Source organism: Myripristis murdjan, chromosome 21, assembly GCF_902150065.1.
Source record: "Myripristis murdjan chromosome 21, fMyrMur1.1, whole genome shotgun sequence".
Taxonomy (NCBI): Eukaryota; Metazoa; Chordata; class Actinopteri; order Holocentriformes; family Holocentridae; genus Myripristis; species Myripristis murdjan.
The window spans coordinates 27,836,217-27,856,316 of record NC_044000.1 but is presented as its reverse complement, the minus strand read 5'-3'; the positions used below and the strand labels follow the sequence as shown (position 1 = coordinate 27,856,316).

General features: G+C 42.2%; 1 protein-coding gene across 1 annotated transcript in view; it reads left to right on the top strand.

The window, feature by feature from the left end:
- stxbp5l (syntaxin binding protein 5L) overlaps positions 1 to 20,100 on the top strand; it is a 240,638-nt gene that overhangs the window by 203,496 nt on the left and 17,042 nt on the right. Inside the window, exons 24-30 of the mRNA XM_030080730.1 lie at positions 11,109 to 11,348; positions 13,966 to 14,329; positions 14,651 to 14,816; positions 15,829 to 15,940; positions 16,137 to 16,357; positions 17,593 to 19,011; positions 19,991 to 19,995. Coding sequence (XP_029936590.1) covers positions 11,109 to 11,348; positions 13,966 to 14,329; positions 14,651 to 14,816; positions 15,829 to 15,940; positions 16,137 to 16,357; positions 17,593 to 17,634 — 1,145 coding nt within the window. The 3' untranslated portion in view covers positions 17,635 to 19,011; positions 19,991 to 19,995. The remainder of the gene's footprint in view (positions 1 to 11,108; positions 11,349 to 13,965; positions 14,330 to 14,650; positions 14,817 to 15,828; positions 15,941 to 16,136; positions 16,358 to 17,592; positions 19,012 to 19,990; positions 19,996 to 20,100) is intronic.

The window sequence follows — 20,100 nt, the reverse complement described above, 5'->3', positions numbered from 1 at the left end:
AAGATTCCTGCCATTTAATATCAACATTTTGCACATTTCATTCCCTCAGTCCTTACTCCTGGTATAAAATGGAAGACCAATTAAGAGCCAGACATTTTCTCTGAGTGGACAAAGCAACAGTGAAATGTTCCCTGGAGGATGTTTGTGAGCAGTACTTCGCTAAGCCGTCGATCCTCACGGTGAGCGAGTGATGTGCATAGGTGATTCTCTGAGGGTGTTTTAACACGGGGAGGAGGGGCTGAGGAGGCAGTCTGCAGGCCAGCCAAAAGTGACTGAGGCTTGAGGAGACGGATGCTCCCAACCGCAGACACCGGGAGGCAGAGACAAGCTGTTTAACACTGTCAAATGCAAATGCACTGCTCTTTAGTTTAAGCGTGGATTAGTCAAAATTTGCTCTGCTGCCGTAAGCAGTGGCTTGATTAATGTTGTGCTTTCATTTTCATGAACTTGAATCGCGGAATCCTCCATCTGGCGCCGTAAAACACAGTATATTATCTGCTGTAGACGTTGGTTGAGAGACACAACCTGGCTGCACCTTCACCTCTGCATTGATTTCACGCCACGCCGATGTACCATCTAAACACGCAGCCTCGGCTAAGCTTCCAGAAACTGCCAGGTCACCCTGGCGTGGTCCAATCCGTCCTTTTAGTCAGGGCTCTGCTGGATTACCGCAGGGTCCCGGTGGGCTCAGGACAGACTAATCTCTCCACGGGAGACAGAGGACCATGACAGTCCCCGAAATGTCACCACGTAGCCACCCAGCACTTGAGTTAGCGAGTGCCGTCAGACCGCAGGAAGATCAGACGCAAAGCAGCAGCTGACACGGGTTGGAAATGACCAAAATAAGAGCACGTTCCAAGATCACCCTCTCACCAGAACAATAAAGTTTTTCCACAGATGTGAGCTGTGCATGAGAGACACGTACACTCTGAAAGTAAAGGTTTCTAGTTTGAATCTTCTTTTGTCACGATTCAACTTCGACATGTCGACACAATGCGGCCATGTTGTGTTGAAAAGTGGAGAATGCATTGTGCCTAAAATGACTCATCCTTTATAAAAATGTACTGCGCATAACTAACAACACATAAAGTAATGACATTGCTCTGTGTACGGCTTGGTAAATTCTCCCAGGCGATGTTGATGCAAATTATTAAACAGAGCAGGCCCAGCGCTGCTCAATGTGGAATAGATGACTCTTTCACACCAATTCAGTGATTAGATTCACATTGCCTTCTTCATCAAACTCATTATATGTCAGTGACCTGGAGCTGAGAAGCAAGCACTTTTCTATTACCATGAGCCCAATGTTTTATTAAAGCCACTTCCTGGGCTGCAGTGCCGAATTGATGCAGACATGGTAGAAATGCTTTTTCTCACAGTTGATTCAGTACATCTTTAACCTCTGTCCATGTTCATGAAGCAGGCGTCTGACTGACTCTCAAATTAGTTTAACATGAAACTTTGCAGCAGAATTCGGTGAGATAGCTGCCTGTCATTCAAAACACTCAATAGAATAAATTTTCCACAGAGGAGGGCAGAAATAACAAGCCGCACAGACTCTACAGACTCGTAGCGCTGTTTGTGGCAGCAATGTGTAGTTATGCTGAATGTTGTGCGACATTCACAGCGAAGGAGAGAGAATTCATACTTACAATTAAATTTGCACAGTCATAAAACTTTTACCTCCTACACGCTTCTCAGTAAAGTGAAGACAAGATTTCTGGAAGTTTATTCTGGGCCCAGGTACAGTGACTTGTCCCAACGCTGACTAGAACAAGCTCCTTACGAGAGAATACTGGGTGATGCACCTCATTTTGTCTAATTTCCTTAATTCTAATGTCATCAATAAGAAAATACTTTAGTCCAGAGGTTTTTATTATTACATGGCATTAATAATTCCTCACCACTTATTTTCCCTAGAATACAGTGCCCTCAAAAACAAGCTGTATTAATTAAAGAAAGAAAGAAAGAAAGAAAGAAAGAAAGAATGCCTCTGGCTGTATTGTCTTCAAGTATGAGGAAAAAAATGAGAATGATTTCTTCAGAGACATACCAGCTCATTGTACGTACAAAGTAAAATGAAAAACCTTTTGCTGGTGTCTTGCCCTGCATTAAGTGACCACCTTTTCAACCATGATGGTAAACTGAATGCACATTTCAGAAACAGAGCCTGTGTTTAATCGTGAAACAGCACAAATTGAATTTAAACATGAAACTAAAAAATTAATTTGTATTAAAGAATGGTTACTTTATTTTTTGTTTCTGTTGTTAGTTTTCAAGGCTGGTGTGCTGTGGCTGATACAGGCATGTGTGTGTGTGTGTGTGTGTGTGTGTGGTGCTGAATAGCATTAACACTTTTATTGCTGCATGTTGACACGTTTGCGACTCAGCACTGCACTCAGACGAGACCGTCACCGCTGGCCAGAGGTGGGAAGTAACGAAGTACAAATACTTCGTTACCGTACTTAAGTAGATTTTTCAGGTATCTGTACTTTACTTGAGTATTTAATTTTCTGCCGACTTTTTACTTTTACTCCCTACATTTCAACACAAATATCTGTACTTTCTACTCCTTACATTGTCAAAACAGGCTCGTTACTTCTCTCTCCCTCTCTCTCTCTTTTTGGTGCGGGCGGGCGGGCTCGTTACCACCAAGAAAAACATTACAACACCTGCACCGGCACCGTACGAGAACAAAAGGCAGAGAAACTCTCCAGCTACAGCAGCGCACTGACATAGATTGTGAAACAAAGCGAAGAGTCGTCACTCCGCTGTATTTTCACTGGCTAACAGCAGCACACTGGCTTAGCTTGTCTATTTAGAGAAGAGGTATCACTTCGGCTTATTTTTCATATTCAATCTATGTTATCACATGCATACTACTGCTCATTCATTGGTAGTTGAATTGTTAGGTCTGTTTGATAAGTAATTTACATTTTTAAAACAAATAATAATTTAACATATTTTTAAATTATTGGAGTCAACATCTACTCCTTCAAGATAATTTATTATGTTCTACAACTCATAAACATACACCAACACTACATACTGAGTGTTTGAGCAGCATATCTCCTCTGTGCTACAAAAGATCCGTGGTAAAAATTATTAACATTAATGCTGAAGCCCTCCCCCACAGTTTCCAAAAATCCTGGAGGAAACCCTGCACAGAGAGGGAAAGTGAGAGAGGGAGCGGGGCGTGAGAGGAGTTAAGAAAAAGAAAACCATAGGGGAGAGTGGGGTAAATAGTGCCAATTTTTACTTAAAGTGCCTTTAAAGCAAGGGGATTACAGTAATGCCTCCAACTAAAATATGCACATATAGTTTAGGATGTTGTGCATCCCTGGGAACAATCACTTTGGATCTTTTGAAAAAAAAGTGGTTTTGTGGCACAACTTGCCCCCAGTGCGGGGTAAATTGTGCCATTAGAGAGAATACACTGGGGTAAATTGTGCCATTGATAATTGAAGTAAAACAGATCATTTTAATCTCACAAATGATAATGCTATATAAAAGCAAAACAAATTCAATACAAAATTAGTTATTTAACATTTATTTATTATTTTAACAAGATCACAGGCCACTTTTCTATAACAAGGCCTAGCGCCACATGAACACATACCCCAAACAAACTAAAAAGTCCAAAATGAGCACCTACAAATCATCTTCATCTGAATCTGAATAGTTTTAGTGATCAAAGGTAAGAAAATAATGTACAATAACAATAAAATACAAGAAAGTAATATATAGTAATATAATCACAAGTTGTGCCACTGGCACAAATTACCCCAAGGCCCTTTGGCACAAATTACCCCAAGCCCACCATTTTGAAAAAAATGCATCCCCCAGCTGTTCTGAGCTAACATCATGCTAACTGTATAGACTCATGGTGTAGCTTACTAAAGTACTAAAACCTGTGTGAACTGTTTTCAAAGTTTTCTATAATTGTTCAAACACAGCAATCAAAAAACCTTGATCATGGAAATTTTACTTTGGAGGGCAAAAAAATGTTTTTTGAACTGAAATGTGCTTACCTCTCAAGCCATGTGTCTCCCTTCTTTATAAGATGAGTGAAATGGATGCCTCTTCAAAAATATTTGGTCACATGACCAACTTCTTCTATAGTTTTCTAGATAACAGGGTGGCACTACTTGCCCCTTGGCACAAATTACCCCACTCTCCCCTATAGAGAAATCTGGAGACATGGAGGAAGACAGTTGCCAGGGAAGATAACGTTAGCCGACAACAAAACAGAGTCGGAGAAGCAAGAAAAAATCTGTTAAAAGTCATATACGTTAAGTATATTAAGTATTGAGAGTACCAAAGCTGTTATCAAGGTACTCATTCAAGACCTCTGGGCAGTTCAGTCTTGATTATTGTGTGAAACTGGGCTTGCAGCAAAACTAGAATGTTGCGTGATTTTCATTCTCTCTGTACCAGCACTTTGCAGGTTGTTAATAAAAGAGGAAATGTTCCTGTTTTGTGTGCCCTGAACTTTTTTTTCGCCAAAAAGTTATCAAAAAGGTATATGTATCATTAATGGTAATAAAAAAAAAAAAAAATCATTTTTACTTTTTACTTTTGTACTTAAGTACATTTCAGAGCCTGTACTTTCTTACTTTTACTTGAGTAAAGAAGTTGAATTGGTACTTCTACTTTTACCAGAGTCTTTTCTCACACAAGTATCTTTACTTCTACATAAGTACAGAATGTCAGTACTTTTGCCACCTCTGCCGCTGGCTTTAATTTGAAAAGACCTGTCGGACGAAGTCATGGAGCTCTGTGGAGAGTTTGGACGGTGGCTGGAAGTCGTAGCTCCGTGTTCTTGCTGAAGGTTGTGCTAATCCACTAATGAGAAGCTGCTTGCTCCTCTGTGACTGCAAGTTAGCACCTCACACTCTTCCAAAGTTTTCAGCAGCTGCGATGATGTTACCTGCCTTTTGATCCTGAAATCCAGCCTCTGTGCGTCCGTCTCAGTCGAAGGGCTAGATGACTTCTAGGTCGCAGCCCACGGTCCCCACGTAGGAGGCGTCCGACGTAGGTGCCGATATCAAGTTTACCGGAACTAAAAGTTTAGTGAACTGGGACGGTGTAGCCTGCGGAGGATTCCTACGTCATTATTATCGAGGCTTCCCGAAGCGCATTCGAGTGATGCAGCGTAAAATGCTGAAGTAGGTTTGGGAGGTGTGTCGGTGAACACCTTTGCATGAAACAAAACAATAAGTAGCTTCAACGCTTTCAAGATGGACATCATTGATTCTGTAGTTTTATATATTTTATTTAATTTTGTCTTTGTCAAGATGCAGAAAATTAAGATAATTGTGACACCACAAATTGCAACTATCCCAATTAAAGTAATTGTACACATGGCTAAATTGTAACGTACCTGATGCGCTGATGGTTGCTATGGAAACATCATGCAAAATGCATATCTAACTCATCTAACTAAACTTGCATTTACAGGCGTTGTTCAGATACAGTTAACAGCTAAACCGAATCTATGGTGGTTTATTTTAGGCATGAAAACTTGTCAAAACGTCATGATATAAACATTAAGACGGTCTAAAACATGCTTAATAATTCCAGCAATGGTGGCTGGTCCAGAAATTCAACTGGACTGAAAGGTACCCTGGGAAGTAGGCTGTGATGTCGGCCTCGAAGCATCATGGAGGTGTATCCTGCAAATTAGTCAAAAATAGGCTGGAACTGTCGGCTGCATTTGCAGGACCCCGCACAGTAAAACTGAACTGGGACAGCACTTGTCGCCCCGCCGTGACGTAAGCAGCCTACAAATATGACCTAGGTAGTGTACAACCTTTGAATTGGGACAGAGCCTGTGAGTGTGTGCATCTGTTCATAAAGTTAAGAACCTACTATCGAGGCTTTTCCAACTGCCCCATCGTTTTAATTTCCTTTTGAAAGCTTCAGCTTGCTCATGTCAGCTAATGCTGTTTGTGTTTTGAACCTTCATCCCTCAAAACCTCCTCGAGTTCTGGCGTCTTGTCTGATAGAAAACCGCACAATTCTTCTCACGTCAGCATGTGTTCTTGGGAAAGGATCTTGTAACCAAAACATGGACTAACTCCCTGAAATAAATCAATGCAGAGGTGAAAAAGTGTGTGCAGGGGTGGTTGAAAATATCCTAATGTCACCACAGTACCCAAAACTCACTGACAACCCAGTCCCCACCCAGTTCCTTTGCAGCAAGTGTCTCTCTATGCAGAAAACAGCAAATTAAAGTGGCGCACGGAGCAACAGCTTTTATTCTTTCAACAGCCCCCGGAGTGGCTGCCTGTCGTCGTCGTGGCACCATCTGTACACAAAACAATGCAGAAAGTCCATCTTCTTCAATTTGACTTCAATTATCCAGCGTCTCAAAACCACCCTTTGCATTTCTTTTTTCCTCGTGTTTCTGCATTTTTACTTTAGTTTCTTCTTCTTTTCACTCCATCACTCCAAGCCCCGTGCTGTCTGAGGACCGCAGCCCCGTGTTGAGAACCACTGCTGCAGTCAAGTTTAAGGAGTGATATGTTGAACTGATTTCAAATTATCATCAGCTGAACAGACAACCATCATTTCAATCTGAAGTTTATTGTCATATGACATGAATGCAGTTTAACAGGTATGTAGTAAGTAACTGACACTAAAAAGTGAAGATATATCCTGTTAACAAACCACGCTTTTCTCTGCTCTCCATTGTCGGATCTCCGCAGACCGTCACGTTTTTCCTCCCTGTTGCTCGTCTCGGAAAGAGCCCACCCCTGGCTCGGTTGTATATCAGTGGCACTGGTTCACTACAGCGCACACCCAGCAGGGTCACTGGAATAATTAAAGGTCAACAAGCAGTACGAGAGCTGAGGCCGCTGCTAATGAGGCCCGCGTATCAGGCAAGGCGACAAAGGAGGCAAATGGCAAGGGACGCCAGGCACAATGTACAGTAAACACTTCCACAGCTCCCATCTCTGTCAGACACCCCATTAAATATTGAAGATGCATGACATAATTGGCTTGATTTAATTGCCTGAGGACTGTGGATATGGCAGAGGAGAATCAATGAATACTGTAAATGGTGTAAAATTGAGACAGGGTATAATCAGCGGTTGATTTGTTAATGGGGATGGAGGGATGGAGGAGGTGAAGCCTTGTTTCCTGATAGTGTAAACCTAATATCAGGCTGCATTCTGATCTCACCTCCAACATCAGTAACTCAGTTTTCACAAGAAGAAGTTAAACATGCAATAAGTGAAGCTTTCACTGCCCGTCGCAGAAAATAACCAGAAAATATCTGAAGAGATGGAAAGTAGCCAAGTACATTTATTCAGGTACTGTACTTAAGTACAGTTTGTAGGCACTGTTTTATTTTTTTTTACTTGAGTATTTCCATTTAGTGAAACTTTATAGTCTTACTGCACAACATTTCAAATGGAAAATATCAGATTTAATGCATCGTTATAGTGGAAACTAGCCAGCAGGATGTGGAGCTACGACATTAAAATACTTCTTAGAGGCTGATGCATCAATAATTTAAGTTTCTTCATAATGATGACTTTTACTTCTCATATACTTAAATGCATTTTACGGGTAATTCTTCAATACCTGTAAGTAACATTTTCAATGCAGGACCTTTATTTTTAATGGAGCAGTTTTCCATTATGATACTGCTACTTTTGCTTAAGTAAAGGATCAGAATACTTTTACCAGCACTGCATTTCTGCATGTGGTCGATAGGGTTGATCAATACCAATGACTCAGTGATTACTTGGCGAAATGCTGAGATTTCTAGCTTTCAAAACAGACTCTTTTCAGCTCTGTTTGCAAGCTTTGGTGGCACAGAGAAATAGTGAAAGCATCGAACAAAGAGTCAGGCATAGCCTATAGGCGTCTGTCCTTGTCTCTGTATTGTCTGTGTGGGTGTGTATGTGCATGTTTCTGTCTGTGTACAAGTAAATGTGTCTGTCTCACCCTTACAGGCTGTCTGCCTTCTCTCTGCCTCCCCTCCCTTCATTTCCTTTCCCTTATCTCCTCCCCAGCCCTCCCTTCCTTGCCTCTGGCTCCCTGCAGGGGCACCCAGGGGTCCCTGTGTCCTGTCAGAGCGCCACTGTGCCTGACTTTCATTAGCCAACACCCCACAGGCTCTGTCACATAGCGTAAAGTTTTCTGAATCTGAAACACACCCCAGCGACACATTGCAAAACTGAGCTGCTGCTGCTGCCCTCGCCATCGCCCGGCACAGCCTCGCAGCACAAAGCAATTTTGTCTCTGCGGTTGCCAATGGCATCGTACAGCCGTGTTGTCACAACGCCACAATTTTGAGTTCAGCACCAGCACTAAACCTAACCGAACCTACAATCCAATACTACGATATCACAAGAAGAAACATCAAGAAGTGGGTTTCCACATTTGATCTGGTTTAATGACACTTGGGCTGGTCAATAACTTAATACTTTCAGCTGTTTCTTGCACTGACTGCTGCAGTCCATATCCTCAAGCCAGACTGGTGCCCGCTGTCCTCCAGTCCTCCGTCTTTTTTACTATTCCAGTCTAGACGTTTTTGTCATCTGGCTATGATTTTGAAATGCAACTGAAATGGTCATTTTATAAAATTCAAAACTGGAATCTAGTCTTTCTCTGCATTATTATTGATCCAGTATTGAAATTTTGGTTATTGTGCAACACTGTTGTACACCTGCTTTTAATCCGCCACGGTGGATTACGGGCAGACAAGAGACGTCTTTAAAATAAAATGCAGCGTAAAACACATGAACACTGTTTGATTACAGGGATTGGTGTCTAAGATTGGGTTTCTGTGGCTGTATTGTCGTATTAAGGTGTAATTCTGTTTGGTCAAACACAATCCACACAGGGAGCAACTGCAGCTACAATAGATCTTAATGGAACAAAAACGAGAGCTCTTCTGTGCTGGATTTCTCCCTGTATGTTCGTCTAACTTCGCTGCAAATTGTTGAGCGAACAAACATGGTCTTGCTCTTTTATTTTTAGGGGGTTGAAACTGAACCCAGGCAGTGAATATTTCTGTTAAACTTAATTTTTGCTGTGCTGAGATTATCACTCAATGATGTACCTGGATTTACTTTTGGATATTTAGCTGCAAAACAACAAAAATACATTTTCAAACAACAAAACGGCACCAGAAACACAATGTGAATCACCAACTCCTGTTTTTAAACAGCGTTCATGTGTTTTGTGGCTGGATTTGTGAGGCTCTATCACAGAAACATGCTACTCCTCTCTTGTGTGGTCGACAGTGTTTTGTTGAGCAGATGAAAAGAGAGGTGAGAGAAGAGATGGGTGGGTGGACGGAGGTTGCACGGCCACAAGGAAAATACACAACCTGCCTCTTGGTCTCTCTCCCTCTCTCTCTCTGCCAGTGTAATTTCTAACCAGTCTCTCCTCGCTCAGTTGCATCTTTCTCTCTCTCCTTCTCTGTGATTCACTGGCATCGCTGTTCATCTGTCTGTCTCGTGTGCTGCCGGTCCCGGCTGGCTGGCTGTGTGTGTTTGTGTGTGTTTTCTGGGGGGGGGTTGTTTGGGATGGGCCGGGTGTTCTGGTCTGTTGTACGGGGTCCATGTTGTGGGGGACGAGTAGGTTATACATCCAGGAGGGCAATGCTTCAGCAGTTACACGGAGTCAGTATGTACTCCCATGACGAGCACCACACCACCACCAGCCCCTACTGCTGGAGCGAGAGAGGTAAGGGGGCGTCGACCGCCGACCTGCCACCCGCTGTCCTGCTGAGTTTTTATACGTCCCATCAGTCCGTCCGTCAGTCCGTCCGTCCCGTCAGTCCGTCCGTCCTGTGGCCCTGTTTCGTCCAAAGGATACCCAGAGGCACTGGCTCTTGTCCCGGGTGGGAGGGCGGGTCCAAACACTCACCTGTGCTGTTCACTCCAAGCACTCTGTGTCGCCTACAGGAGAGCATGTCCAAGCTTACAGCTCTGAAACAGTGCATAGTCTGTGTGTTGCAGGCAGCATTCACTCTTGCATGCTTGTCCCTCCACAGCCCCTGTAGATTTCCTTACGTCTCATGATGCTCTCAGGTGTTGTCAAGCACAGCGAAGCTTTCATTCCTGTTAACGTCTGATTCCCTTTCAGAATGACATGTGGACATTTGGGCTTTGTGCCAGTCTGCAGTCTGTGTTAACATTAGCCCGTGAAGGCAGCACAGCACGTTGCCTGGCTCTAAATGTTTGACAAGTGCGGGAATCATACAGAAATACTTTTATGACGGAGGCAAAAGCTATAAATACATAATGGAGGACATGAATGGGCCACAATTAAAATTAGTCAAAGAAGGCTTCGTATTTAGCATTGTTAGTGTATGCATTATTGTGTGTGTGTGTGTGTGTGTTTGTGGATGAGTGTATGCACATCCACATAAAATCTGAGTTTGTCACCAGGCCTCTGAGTATAAAATCTCATCAGCCGACAGTGAGTGAAAATCAGTGGATAAAAGGAATCAACCCAGTGAACCCACAGCTCCCTACATGTTGCATTTGTTCTCATTAATTCACAGATGAATGAGTCATAACTTATGTTTTTTCCTAGTTGATTGAACTGTGACCAAACATTACAGCTGGGTTATCATGAAAGAGAGAGAGAGAGAGAGAGAGAGAGAGAGAGAGAGAGAGAGTGTGTTTGTGTGTGTGTGTGTGCAGTGTTGGTTTGAAAATGTGTTTTTGTTCAGCTCCCCCTCTGTCTTTGTCACGGTTGGTTATTTTGCTTCTCTGTGTATCTTTTAGTAGCGTTTTCCATTTTTTTCTAACAGTGCTTTAATTACACAGTACATGCAAATCATACCTGACTTTTAGAATCTCTTTCTCTCATTCTCTCACCTCACTGTGTACTTTTTTCTCTTTTTACCTATTTGTCTTCTCCATCCCACCGTTCTTCTTTCACTTCTGTTTGTTCCACTTTGCTTGATTTCTCTCCTTCTTACAATGTTGGCATAAATTTCTATCGTCCAACACTGCTTTTCTCTCGCTTGTTTTTTTTTTCTCTCTTTTCTTTTTGTCTTTCCATCTCCCTCTCTTTCCCTGCTCTCTCATTGTTTCCGTCTGCCTGGTGCGTGACGCGTCTGGCGGCGGCCTCAGAGAGCCGTGAAAACTCGTTCAGCCGTTCACGCAGTTCCAGCGTGTCGAGCATCGACCGGGACACCAAGGAGGCCGTCACCACGCTGCAGTTTGGGGAGTCCTACGGCCGCAAGAGCGATGCCTTGCCTACACCCTGTTTGTGGGTGGGCACCAGCCTGGGCGTGGTCCTCCTCATCCCCATGTCCATCCCCACAGAGGAGGAGGAGAGGCTGGAGGAGCCCGTCACCATTGGCCCCAGTGGTAAGACATGATGAGCCTCATCCACTAATATGTACATAGGAATTGTCTTACTTTGTGCACAAAAGGTAAAGAAGGAAAAACTTTACCAAAGCTGAAATTCAAACAATATTTTCAGAGGTAGAGGTCAAAAATTGCAGTTGTCACCACTTTTGCATGACAAATTGTAAAGAAGAACGAGGCTTGGACTGCAACGGACGCAGTACATGTTATTATTATTTTTTTTTTTTTTAAAAAAAAAGGTTGTTTGATATGAAGGTGGATGCCAAAAGAAGAATGATGGACCCAAAACAGAATTAAGGAAGCAGGTGCAGGACAGGGACCACCTGATCTGTCAGCCCGGGATTAAAAGGCTTGTGGAAATTAGCAGGGAAACTTTGATAAGCAAATTTGTACAAGGAACGAGTGTGAGAGTGATGACACCCAGTGAGGACTTTATTTTAACCCATAATTTTAAGTCGTCTTGCTTTGGGATAGAGATTAGGAATGGCCTGTGCTGTTTAGTTAGCTACAACATTGAAAATAAAATACAATGCAAACAAAATCACTTCATGTAAATACAGTCTATGGGCAACAGATATGTCTCTGTTAACCTGCTTGGAAATATTATGAATCCTTCATGTATCTTGTATTCCTTTTTATACCTTGATTAACTGCATTTTAGCACCAATAAATCATTACCACATTAACTCTGAGACATTTGTGTAGCATCACAAATAATCACAGAGGAGATCAGCACCCTCAGTGCATTACACTTTGTACTCAAAAAAAGCAGAGGTCATAAAACATAAAGTTTGCTGACTGTATGAAATGAAGAGTGAGAGAGTGAAAACAATACCAGGGACAGGAGACAGGTGGTGATATTATGAATCCCACTGCAGTTCTGGGCAAGTCACACTCCCTGTTACGCAGTCTCTAATCTCGCTTTAGTATGACAGCTGGGAAACCTTAACCCTGACCGTAACCTCATCCAGAACTGGGATTCAGAACAGCAAGAGATACCTTCGTGCAAAGAGGAAGCAACAGGATTTAATGCGTAATGAGGTCTCAATTTTTGAAAAAGTCCAGCTAATAACACTGAGGTGAGACAGAAGCTATGAGTCATCGCATGGTCTAATTTGTTTATGATCATTCCACAAAGGTATCAGAATTAATTTAACGATGAGATACTGACATTACAAAAAAGAGCAGAATTCAAATCCTAAGGATTTGGTCATTGCAAGAACTCTTACTCTTACACTGAGACAGTAGCGAGCTACTTGAAAGTCACCCTGCTGCCCATCTGTGCTCAGCACGGATGATTTGGAGGAAGTGGAGGGAGTATGTGGGCTTAAGCACTATCTGGCATGTTTAAAAATAGAGAGGCATAGCAGAAGCATGTTGGGTCCAAACTCCAGAGGCTGATGGATTGAAACCATCCTCCACTAAACGCATTGTAAGAACCCTGTGAGATCCTTTTATGTGGCTGCTTTTAAAGGTCATAGCTTTGTTCTCTTCAACAGCTGCATGAGCACCGACACCTGGTTAAGGCACCCAACCTCAACAACCCCTCTCACTGCATACTGCTTTGAATGAGAGCATCAGTTAAATGTTTGAAATTCAAAAAGGAGGCTGGCAAAAATCAATATGAATGATGTAGTGAGTGGTCGGGAAAACTACATATACAGTATATATTGAATAATAGTAGTTAAATCGTTAAATAGTTAAATACAATAGTAGTTACAATTGTTGGCTGCAAAATATCAGTAATGCACCATTGCTTTGAGGGCTAACATTATCTGACATTAGTTCTCTACTACGCTACAGAGCCGGGGTGCTTTTAGCCACCTCAGTTATTTGTGGTGACTAAAGTAAATTGGTCTGAGCATTTCAGACATGGATTACCAGTCCCGGTACTCTAAAGCCTGCTATGTGAAGGAAAATGTCTGCAACTCAAGGTAAAGACAGCAACAGACATGTTGGTCAGCGTCCTTTGAAGCAGTAATTGTTCAGGGAACGTTAACGTTGGCCGGTTTAGTTCCTGCAAAAAAATAAACTAATAAAAATAAAAGAAAGACATGAACATTGGTCAAATCTTCCTGTGTAGTTTCATAGTGCTCTGAGGGCAATGACGGCTTAAGAAATCCTGTGGCTTTGCATAGTGGCTGGTCTCTTTTACAGTAAATATGTCTGATACTCCAGTACAAAGTAGAATTTGGCTTAGACAACACGTAATAGATTACTCATAGCCAACAGCAGACAATTGGTTTTGCAGGGAAGCTCCAAGCTGTGAATATGGTAAGCTGTGTGAGTGTTTCACAACATGGAACTGAAAATAGACGCTTTATGAAAGTGGCTCACAATAAATAAGGATTCTCTAGAGCTATTTTGATTGCTGTGGGTAGTTTGGTGCAGACTCAATGAGCCTGGGAGCCAGTTTACATGCAGCAGCAGAGCATATATACCACCCATTCATACAGAGACTCTCAATTTAACTTTAATTTACATTCGGAGTTCAGTGAGAAAGAATATAAGGCTGTGGTGACAATAAAAAGAGACGCTCAGGGGAAATGAAGCCTCCTATTTTTTTAGGCCACATATGTCTTATCCTCTTCTCTGTGCCTCCACCGATCTGTCCCAGGCGCAGTCCTGATGCTGAAGGGCTCGGTCTTACGCTTTGCCTTCTTGGACTGCATGGGTGCTCTCATCCACAATCCGTACGAGGTTTGGCGGGACTTTAACGCCCCTGAGGACCCGGACCGACCACGCAAGCGCAAGCTGGTGAACTTTTCACCGTCGTCATCCCAGGACGCCTCTGGAGAGGGACATCTGGCTGTGGTGTGCTCCGAGAGGCAGGCCAAAGTCTTCCTGATGCCTTCCCAGTCTTGCCTCTTTGTCCACAATATCACAGAGTCGTCCTTTGTGCTGCGGGCCGATGTGGTATCTGTGTGTAACAGCGTCTGCCTGGCCTGCTTCTGTGCCAATGGACACGTCATGACCCTCAGGTATGACCATGCGCTCTCTGAAATTACTTTTATTCAAAGTACAAGTACAAAGTTTTGTACATCATCAACAGGATGCTTTCATCTGTCTTGGCAGCGATCCGTGTTCTGCCAATGCTTTTTAGTTGAAATTACTTTGACACCTGATTTCTGTGTTTGCAGTTATTTTTGTCTGCTGCTAACTTTTGACTTCATTAGTGGCAGCTTTGATGTCTGGTCTGGTTTACTCTGAGCTCACAGCTGCCGAGCGATGCAGGCTCGATTATGCAGACGGTCTTGATATCTGTCTAACATGTCTTTTATTTGCCATCACTCCGCCCGCAGCTTGCCCAGTCTAAGACCGCTGATGGACGTCAATTACCTGCCGCTGACAGACATGCGCATCGCTAGAACGTTTTGCTTCACCAATGGGGGGCAAGCGCTTTATCTCAGCTCGCCCACAGAGATCCAGAGAATCACATACAGCCAGGAGATGTGTGACAACTTGCAGGTTAGCTACCATACTTTCTGTGCATGTTGCTTCCTTACATGCGAGGGAACGTGTATTCAGCCTATGCCACTGAATGCAAATATACATGTTTGCATGCATCTACATGGCATGCAAGGTCTGACAATATGGCTGTTTGGTTTCGTGAAAGGCAGCCATGCGTAGGACATGCAGGCCTAAGTGCTTCTGCATCTGAGTGTGTGTGTGTGTGTGTGTTTGCTTGATTAGTAACTTGCTTGTTATATTTGCTTGGCTGTGTGAGTTCGGAGAAGCATTGATGGAAGCAAACAGGAACCATAACTGATACCTTTGGTGAAGCCGGTGCTGACAGGGGCCACTGAAGTGAAATCTCACACTTGTGAGCTTTGAGCTCCACAGAGCTGATTGCTGAGGCGTGTGTGTGTGTGTGTGTGTGTGTGTGTGTGTGTGTGTGTGTGTGTGTGTGTATGTGTGTGTGTGTGTGTGTGTGTGTGTGCATTGTTTTGTAGACGTGTTTATTTGTGACTCTCATCAATGAGAACAGCTGTCAGTGGAGATGGAGTCGTCGTCAACATGATGCTGCCATAGTGCCACCTGCAGGCAGATGTTGGTCACTGAGCGTCTGACTTGGTTTAGCCTCCAGTTTGTCAACAGCAGATCAGATTAAGACTTTGATTTCTAGTTTATTTTTGTTTAGTTGGAAAAAATCATTCTTGTATTTATGCATGTTTGGGCATTATAGCAGTTCCTACAAAGGCTGGTAAAATTCTGCACCCCACCTATGGTACACAACATTACTATTTGAAAAACTGTGATAATTGTATAATTAACAAATTTAGAAGTGAGATTGTTAAAAAGTGTTATCCCTTGGACTTTTTGTCCAGTTTGGATCAGGCTAAAATTTTCAGATCTCCATCAAGCTCTAATCTACAATTCCAAAAAGGCACCACCCCTGCAGGGTTTAAGTTATTGTGGATTTTTGTTTTATTGCATGCATGCATTCATTAATTAATTTATTTTGTTGCTGTTGATTCAGGAAATGCTGGGAGAGCTGTTCACGCCTATAGAAACGCCTGAAGCCCAGAACAGAGGCTTCCTCAAGGGCTTTTTTGGAGGAAATGCCCAGACCTTCGACAGAGAGGAGCTATGTATGTTTTTGTCACTATTTTGTCTCTTTCTCTTCAGCCATATGAAAGATTTTATTCCCAAATTCAATTTTTACACTTTGAAAAATACCACATTAAATTTCTCAGTCAGTATTTAAAAAGGCAGGATGATTCATCACTGTTTTACAAGGAAACATTTTGTGAGGAAAAATGCCTTTTTTTTTCTTGACATCTGCAGTTGGGGAGGCGGCAGCGGGGAAGGCTTCTCGGAGTCTGGCCCAGCACATCCCGGGACAGGGAGGGGTGGAGGGCATGAAGGCGGCAGCTGGTGGGGTGGTGGGCGACTTGGCCCGGGCCCGCATCGCCCTGGACGAGAGAGGCCAGAGGCTGGGCGAGCTGGAGGAACGAACCGCCCTCATGATGACCAGCGCAGAAACTTTCTCCAAACACGCCCACGAGGTACATAAGAACTGTTGGGAGCGAGGGTTAGGGTTACGTAAACCAGGCTAGATGTCAAAACACAATGAAAAAATTACAACTCAACTAACTTGTCTCCTTCAAATCAAATAAAATATAAAAATAATATATCAGATGTTTTTAATTTTAGCTTCCAGTTGATACACAGGGTTAATGCTAAAACTCTCCACCTCAGGGTCATTTGTGTCTCATCTTCAGTGTGAAAATCTTGTTTTTCTTAAATCAAGGTAAAAAAATCTTAAGATAACGCAGACAATAGGAAAAATACTAAGGCACTCTTTTTTTATTCTTTTTTTTTTATTCTTAGATCGAGTCAAATATGAAATTATGCTCAAAGAATAAATTATTGCTTCACCCAAAGATGGAGTGCCTTAGTTTATTTTCCATGGTTGTCTGCAGTACCTAAAGATAAATATCAAGCAAGATTTCCATAATTCACCTGGCCGAATAAAGAGCACCTGTGAGTCACTAAAGCCATGCAGCGCTTCCTTCTCCCTTTGAAAAAGGTAAAAAAAAAAAAAATCTACCAGTCAGATGAAATAATCCCACTTATTATATATCAAGTGTTATATTCTTGATGCTATTGGGCTCATCTGCTTTATTCTGCCTTGTTTTAACATATTTATACTTGGATACTATGTATCCAGAAAAACTCCTGAAACAAGTGAAACTGCATTGGAAACATGTCAGATTATCTCACCACTGGAACATTTTTTTTTTTTTTTAATTTTTAATTAAGCACATATCACAAAAGAGGGACTGCTGTTATACTGAATAACAGTAAATGGTACATGTAGCCATAGCCTCGTCCTGAAGCACGCCCTCAAGTGTAATATTGCTTTTTTCACAGTTTTACTAACGGCAGCATTTATTTGTTAACAGTAATAAGTGACAACAGATTGAGTGATATTTATTTAATCAATTCTCGGCTCTGCCAACATAAATAAATCCCATCAGAATTCAAGCTTCAGCTGAATTGAACAAAAATTATTTCCTGACACTAAGCTCATATGCCGCCTCCTGTCCAATCAAATCACTCGGTCGGATCTCACTGCTGTAAAAGGCTGAATATGAGACTAAATAACTGGTTGAGATGAAGATTTTTTTCCTATCTTTAAGTTAATTGAGGCCGTAGCAACTAACAGCAACTGAAATATTGATAAACAGCTTCTCTCACCACTGACAACAACCTGCTTGTGTACTTTCTCTTTTTCCAGCTGATGCTGAAGTGCAAGGACAAAAAGTGGTACCAGTTCTAATGGCGGGACGGGGGGGCTGAGGCCGCCCTTGGCCTGCTGGGAGCTTTTACGCCGGGACAAGGACCTTCACTCTACAGCTGAGAGCGATTAATCAAGAGAGACACACGAGAGACTTTGTCTTTACGGGCCTCTGTCTTTGCGCACGGCATTGTCACATTGTTGAAGGACTAGGACAGGTTAGTTACTTGTCTAGACGTGTAGTAAGACGGACCGCGAGCGAGGATGGTGACACTGGAGGGACTGGAAATGGGACTACTGATGTCCAAATAGTCCATCAGTGTGTGTGTGTGTGTGTGTGTGTGTGTGTGTGTGTGTGAGTGTGGGTGTGTGTGTGTGTGTGTGTGCCTGTGCGATGTGAGCAGGTGGGTTTCCTGGACCTCACTGTGTAGATACTCTAACGTTAAGAAACCAACAAAGAAATGCATGTAACAAAAATGGATGACTTAAAAATATCAAACTGCCATATTAAAAAGCAGCATGCTACTTTAACAGGAGGAGATACAAAAATAAAAACCTTTTATTTAAAGATATAAGCCAACAAGAGAAACTATGAGAAACTTTATATTTTTTGAAATATTGAGAAAAACTATATATAAAAAGGGAAACATATACCTGCATTGCTATAAAGCCAAATTTTACTTTTTCTTAATAATAATTATAATTTTTTTCTTAACGTTTTGGTTCATTTCATTTGGTTTCTGGCACACAGATTTTCAGTATGAGCACTTATTACTTGACACAGTAATAACAATGACGAAATTAGCTTTCTTCACACTCCACACTGAGACTAATGCTAAAGTCTTTACCAATTACTTTGGTCCGCACAGAGCAACACAAAACAGAAATATTAACACCTAATTCTGCACAATCTAATTACACTACTTTCATTGTTTGGCTGCTGCTGCTTACTAAGCATTAAACAACAAGAAATAGTTTCAATCCCTGACTAGAATTGTAGAAAAGCAGAGAACAGATTGGTTTGAAATGAAAGGTGAAAGGTTAGGAAAATATTTTTTTTGGTGGTTGAAAGAGTTTAAAAGCTGATCCCTGTGAGGTCTGGACTGAGTGTGTTTCTGTCTATAAACATGTATTGATTATTCACGTGCCATAAAAATCAAGATGGGTGTTTCCCCTCACTGTAAACTAACTAACAAAGAGCTAATATGTGGTAGTCATGATGTGTTTCCTGTTGGTGACAGTAGATGAGACAAAGTCCTTGGAGCTGGCAATAGTAGGTGACTGACTTGGTTTTGTTTGAAAGAGTTTTTTTTTTTTATGTTTTTTTTTTTGTTTTTTTTTCATCATTCGAATCTTCAGCTGCCTTTGTCATACTGTACGTATGAGTCTGGTGAACCATTGGGTAATGTGTGTGTGTGTGTGGAGGGGGGGCGGGGGGGGGGGACAGAGAGAGAGAGAGAGAGAGAGCATCACATGCACCGATTTAAAAACTTCTTTCTCTGCCAAAGCAATCAAAAAATGAATGAAACTCCCTCCTTGTCCTGCACCATCACAAATTATCTCTCTTTTAAATATTGTGTTTGTGGGGTTTTGTGTTTTCATGTTTTGACGACCAGAATATTCCTCTTTCGTTTTTTTCCTGCATCATCTCAACCTCCGACAGTGCTTCTAATGGCTCTCACTCTCTTATTTTTCACTGAAGTGTCACATCCACTTAATCGTCACTGTTGTGTTTGAGCAGGAAAGTCAATGAGAAGTAAAATGAGAAGTAACTTCTTGTTTTTTTTCTTTCTTTGCTGTGATGTTCAGGTGCGAGTCAGTCATTGAAGACTTTGATTTGAACTGATCTGAAGGAAAATGTCAGACTTTTCTTTCTGTCCTTCTCAATGACTATGATATCCTCTTGTTCCCAACCCTTCTTTGCTGATGATGGGCTCTTGTACGTTAAAAACAAAAGAGATGTTTCATGATACATCGTGGTGTATCATATTGTGATTGTGTTGTACATGTCGACACTGGCAAACAGGCATTAAGTGAGGAGGAGATTTTTGCAGGCTGCTCGTGTTTACTGTCTCGTATTTTGAAAGTTCCCGAGAAGCAGATGGCGGATTATCGATGTCCATCTCACACATCAGGCACACAGAGCATAAACGCACACCAAGCATTGTATCATAATCCTACTGACGTCACTCTCTCACGCGAAATATGAACTATGGCACACGCATACACCTAAAAAACAAACAAACAAGCATTGCTAGTCATTTCTGCCTGCTTCCTCTCAGGCTGGTGAGACCCTCTCGCAGACACATCACCAAATCATCTCAGAGTCGACTGAAATCTGAAAGCGGAGCAACATGGATTTTAAGAATTGTCTGTCCATCGTCTTTGGTCAAATGAGGTGTGGTCTTGAACACAACAACAACATCAACAACAACAACAACAACAAAAAAAGATCTATTTCTCTACCGTCTCTGTACCGTCGATGAGGTTTGTGTTAAGTGCAGTTCT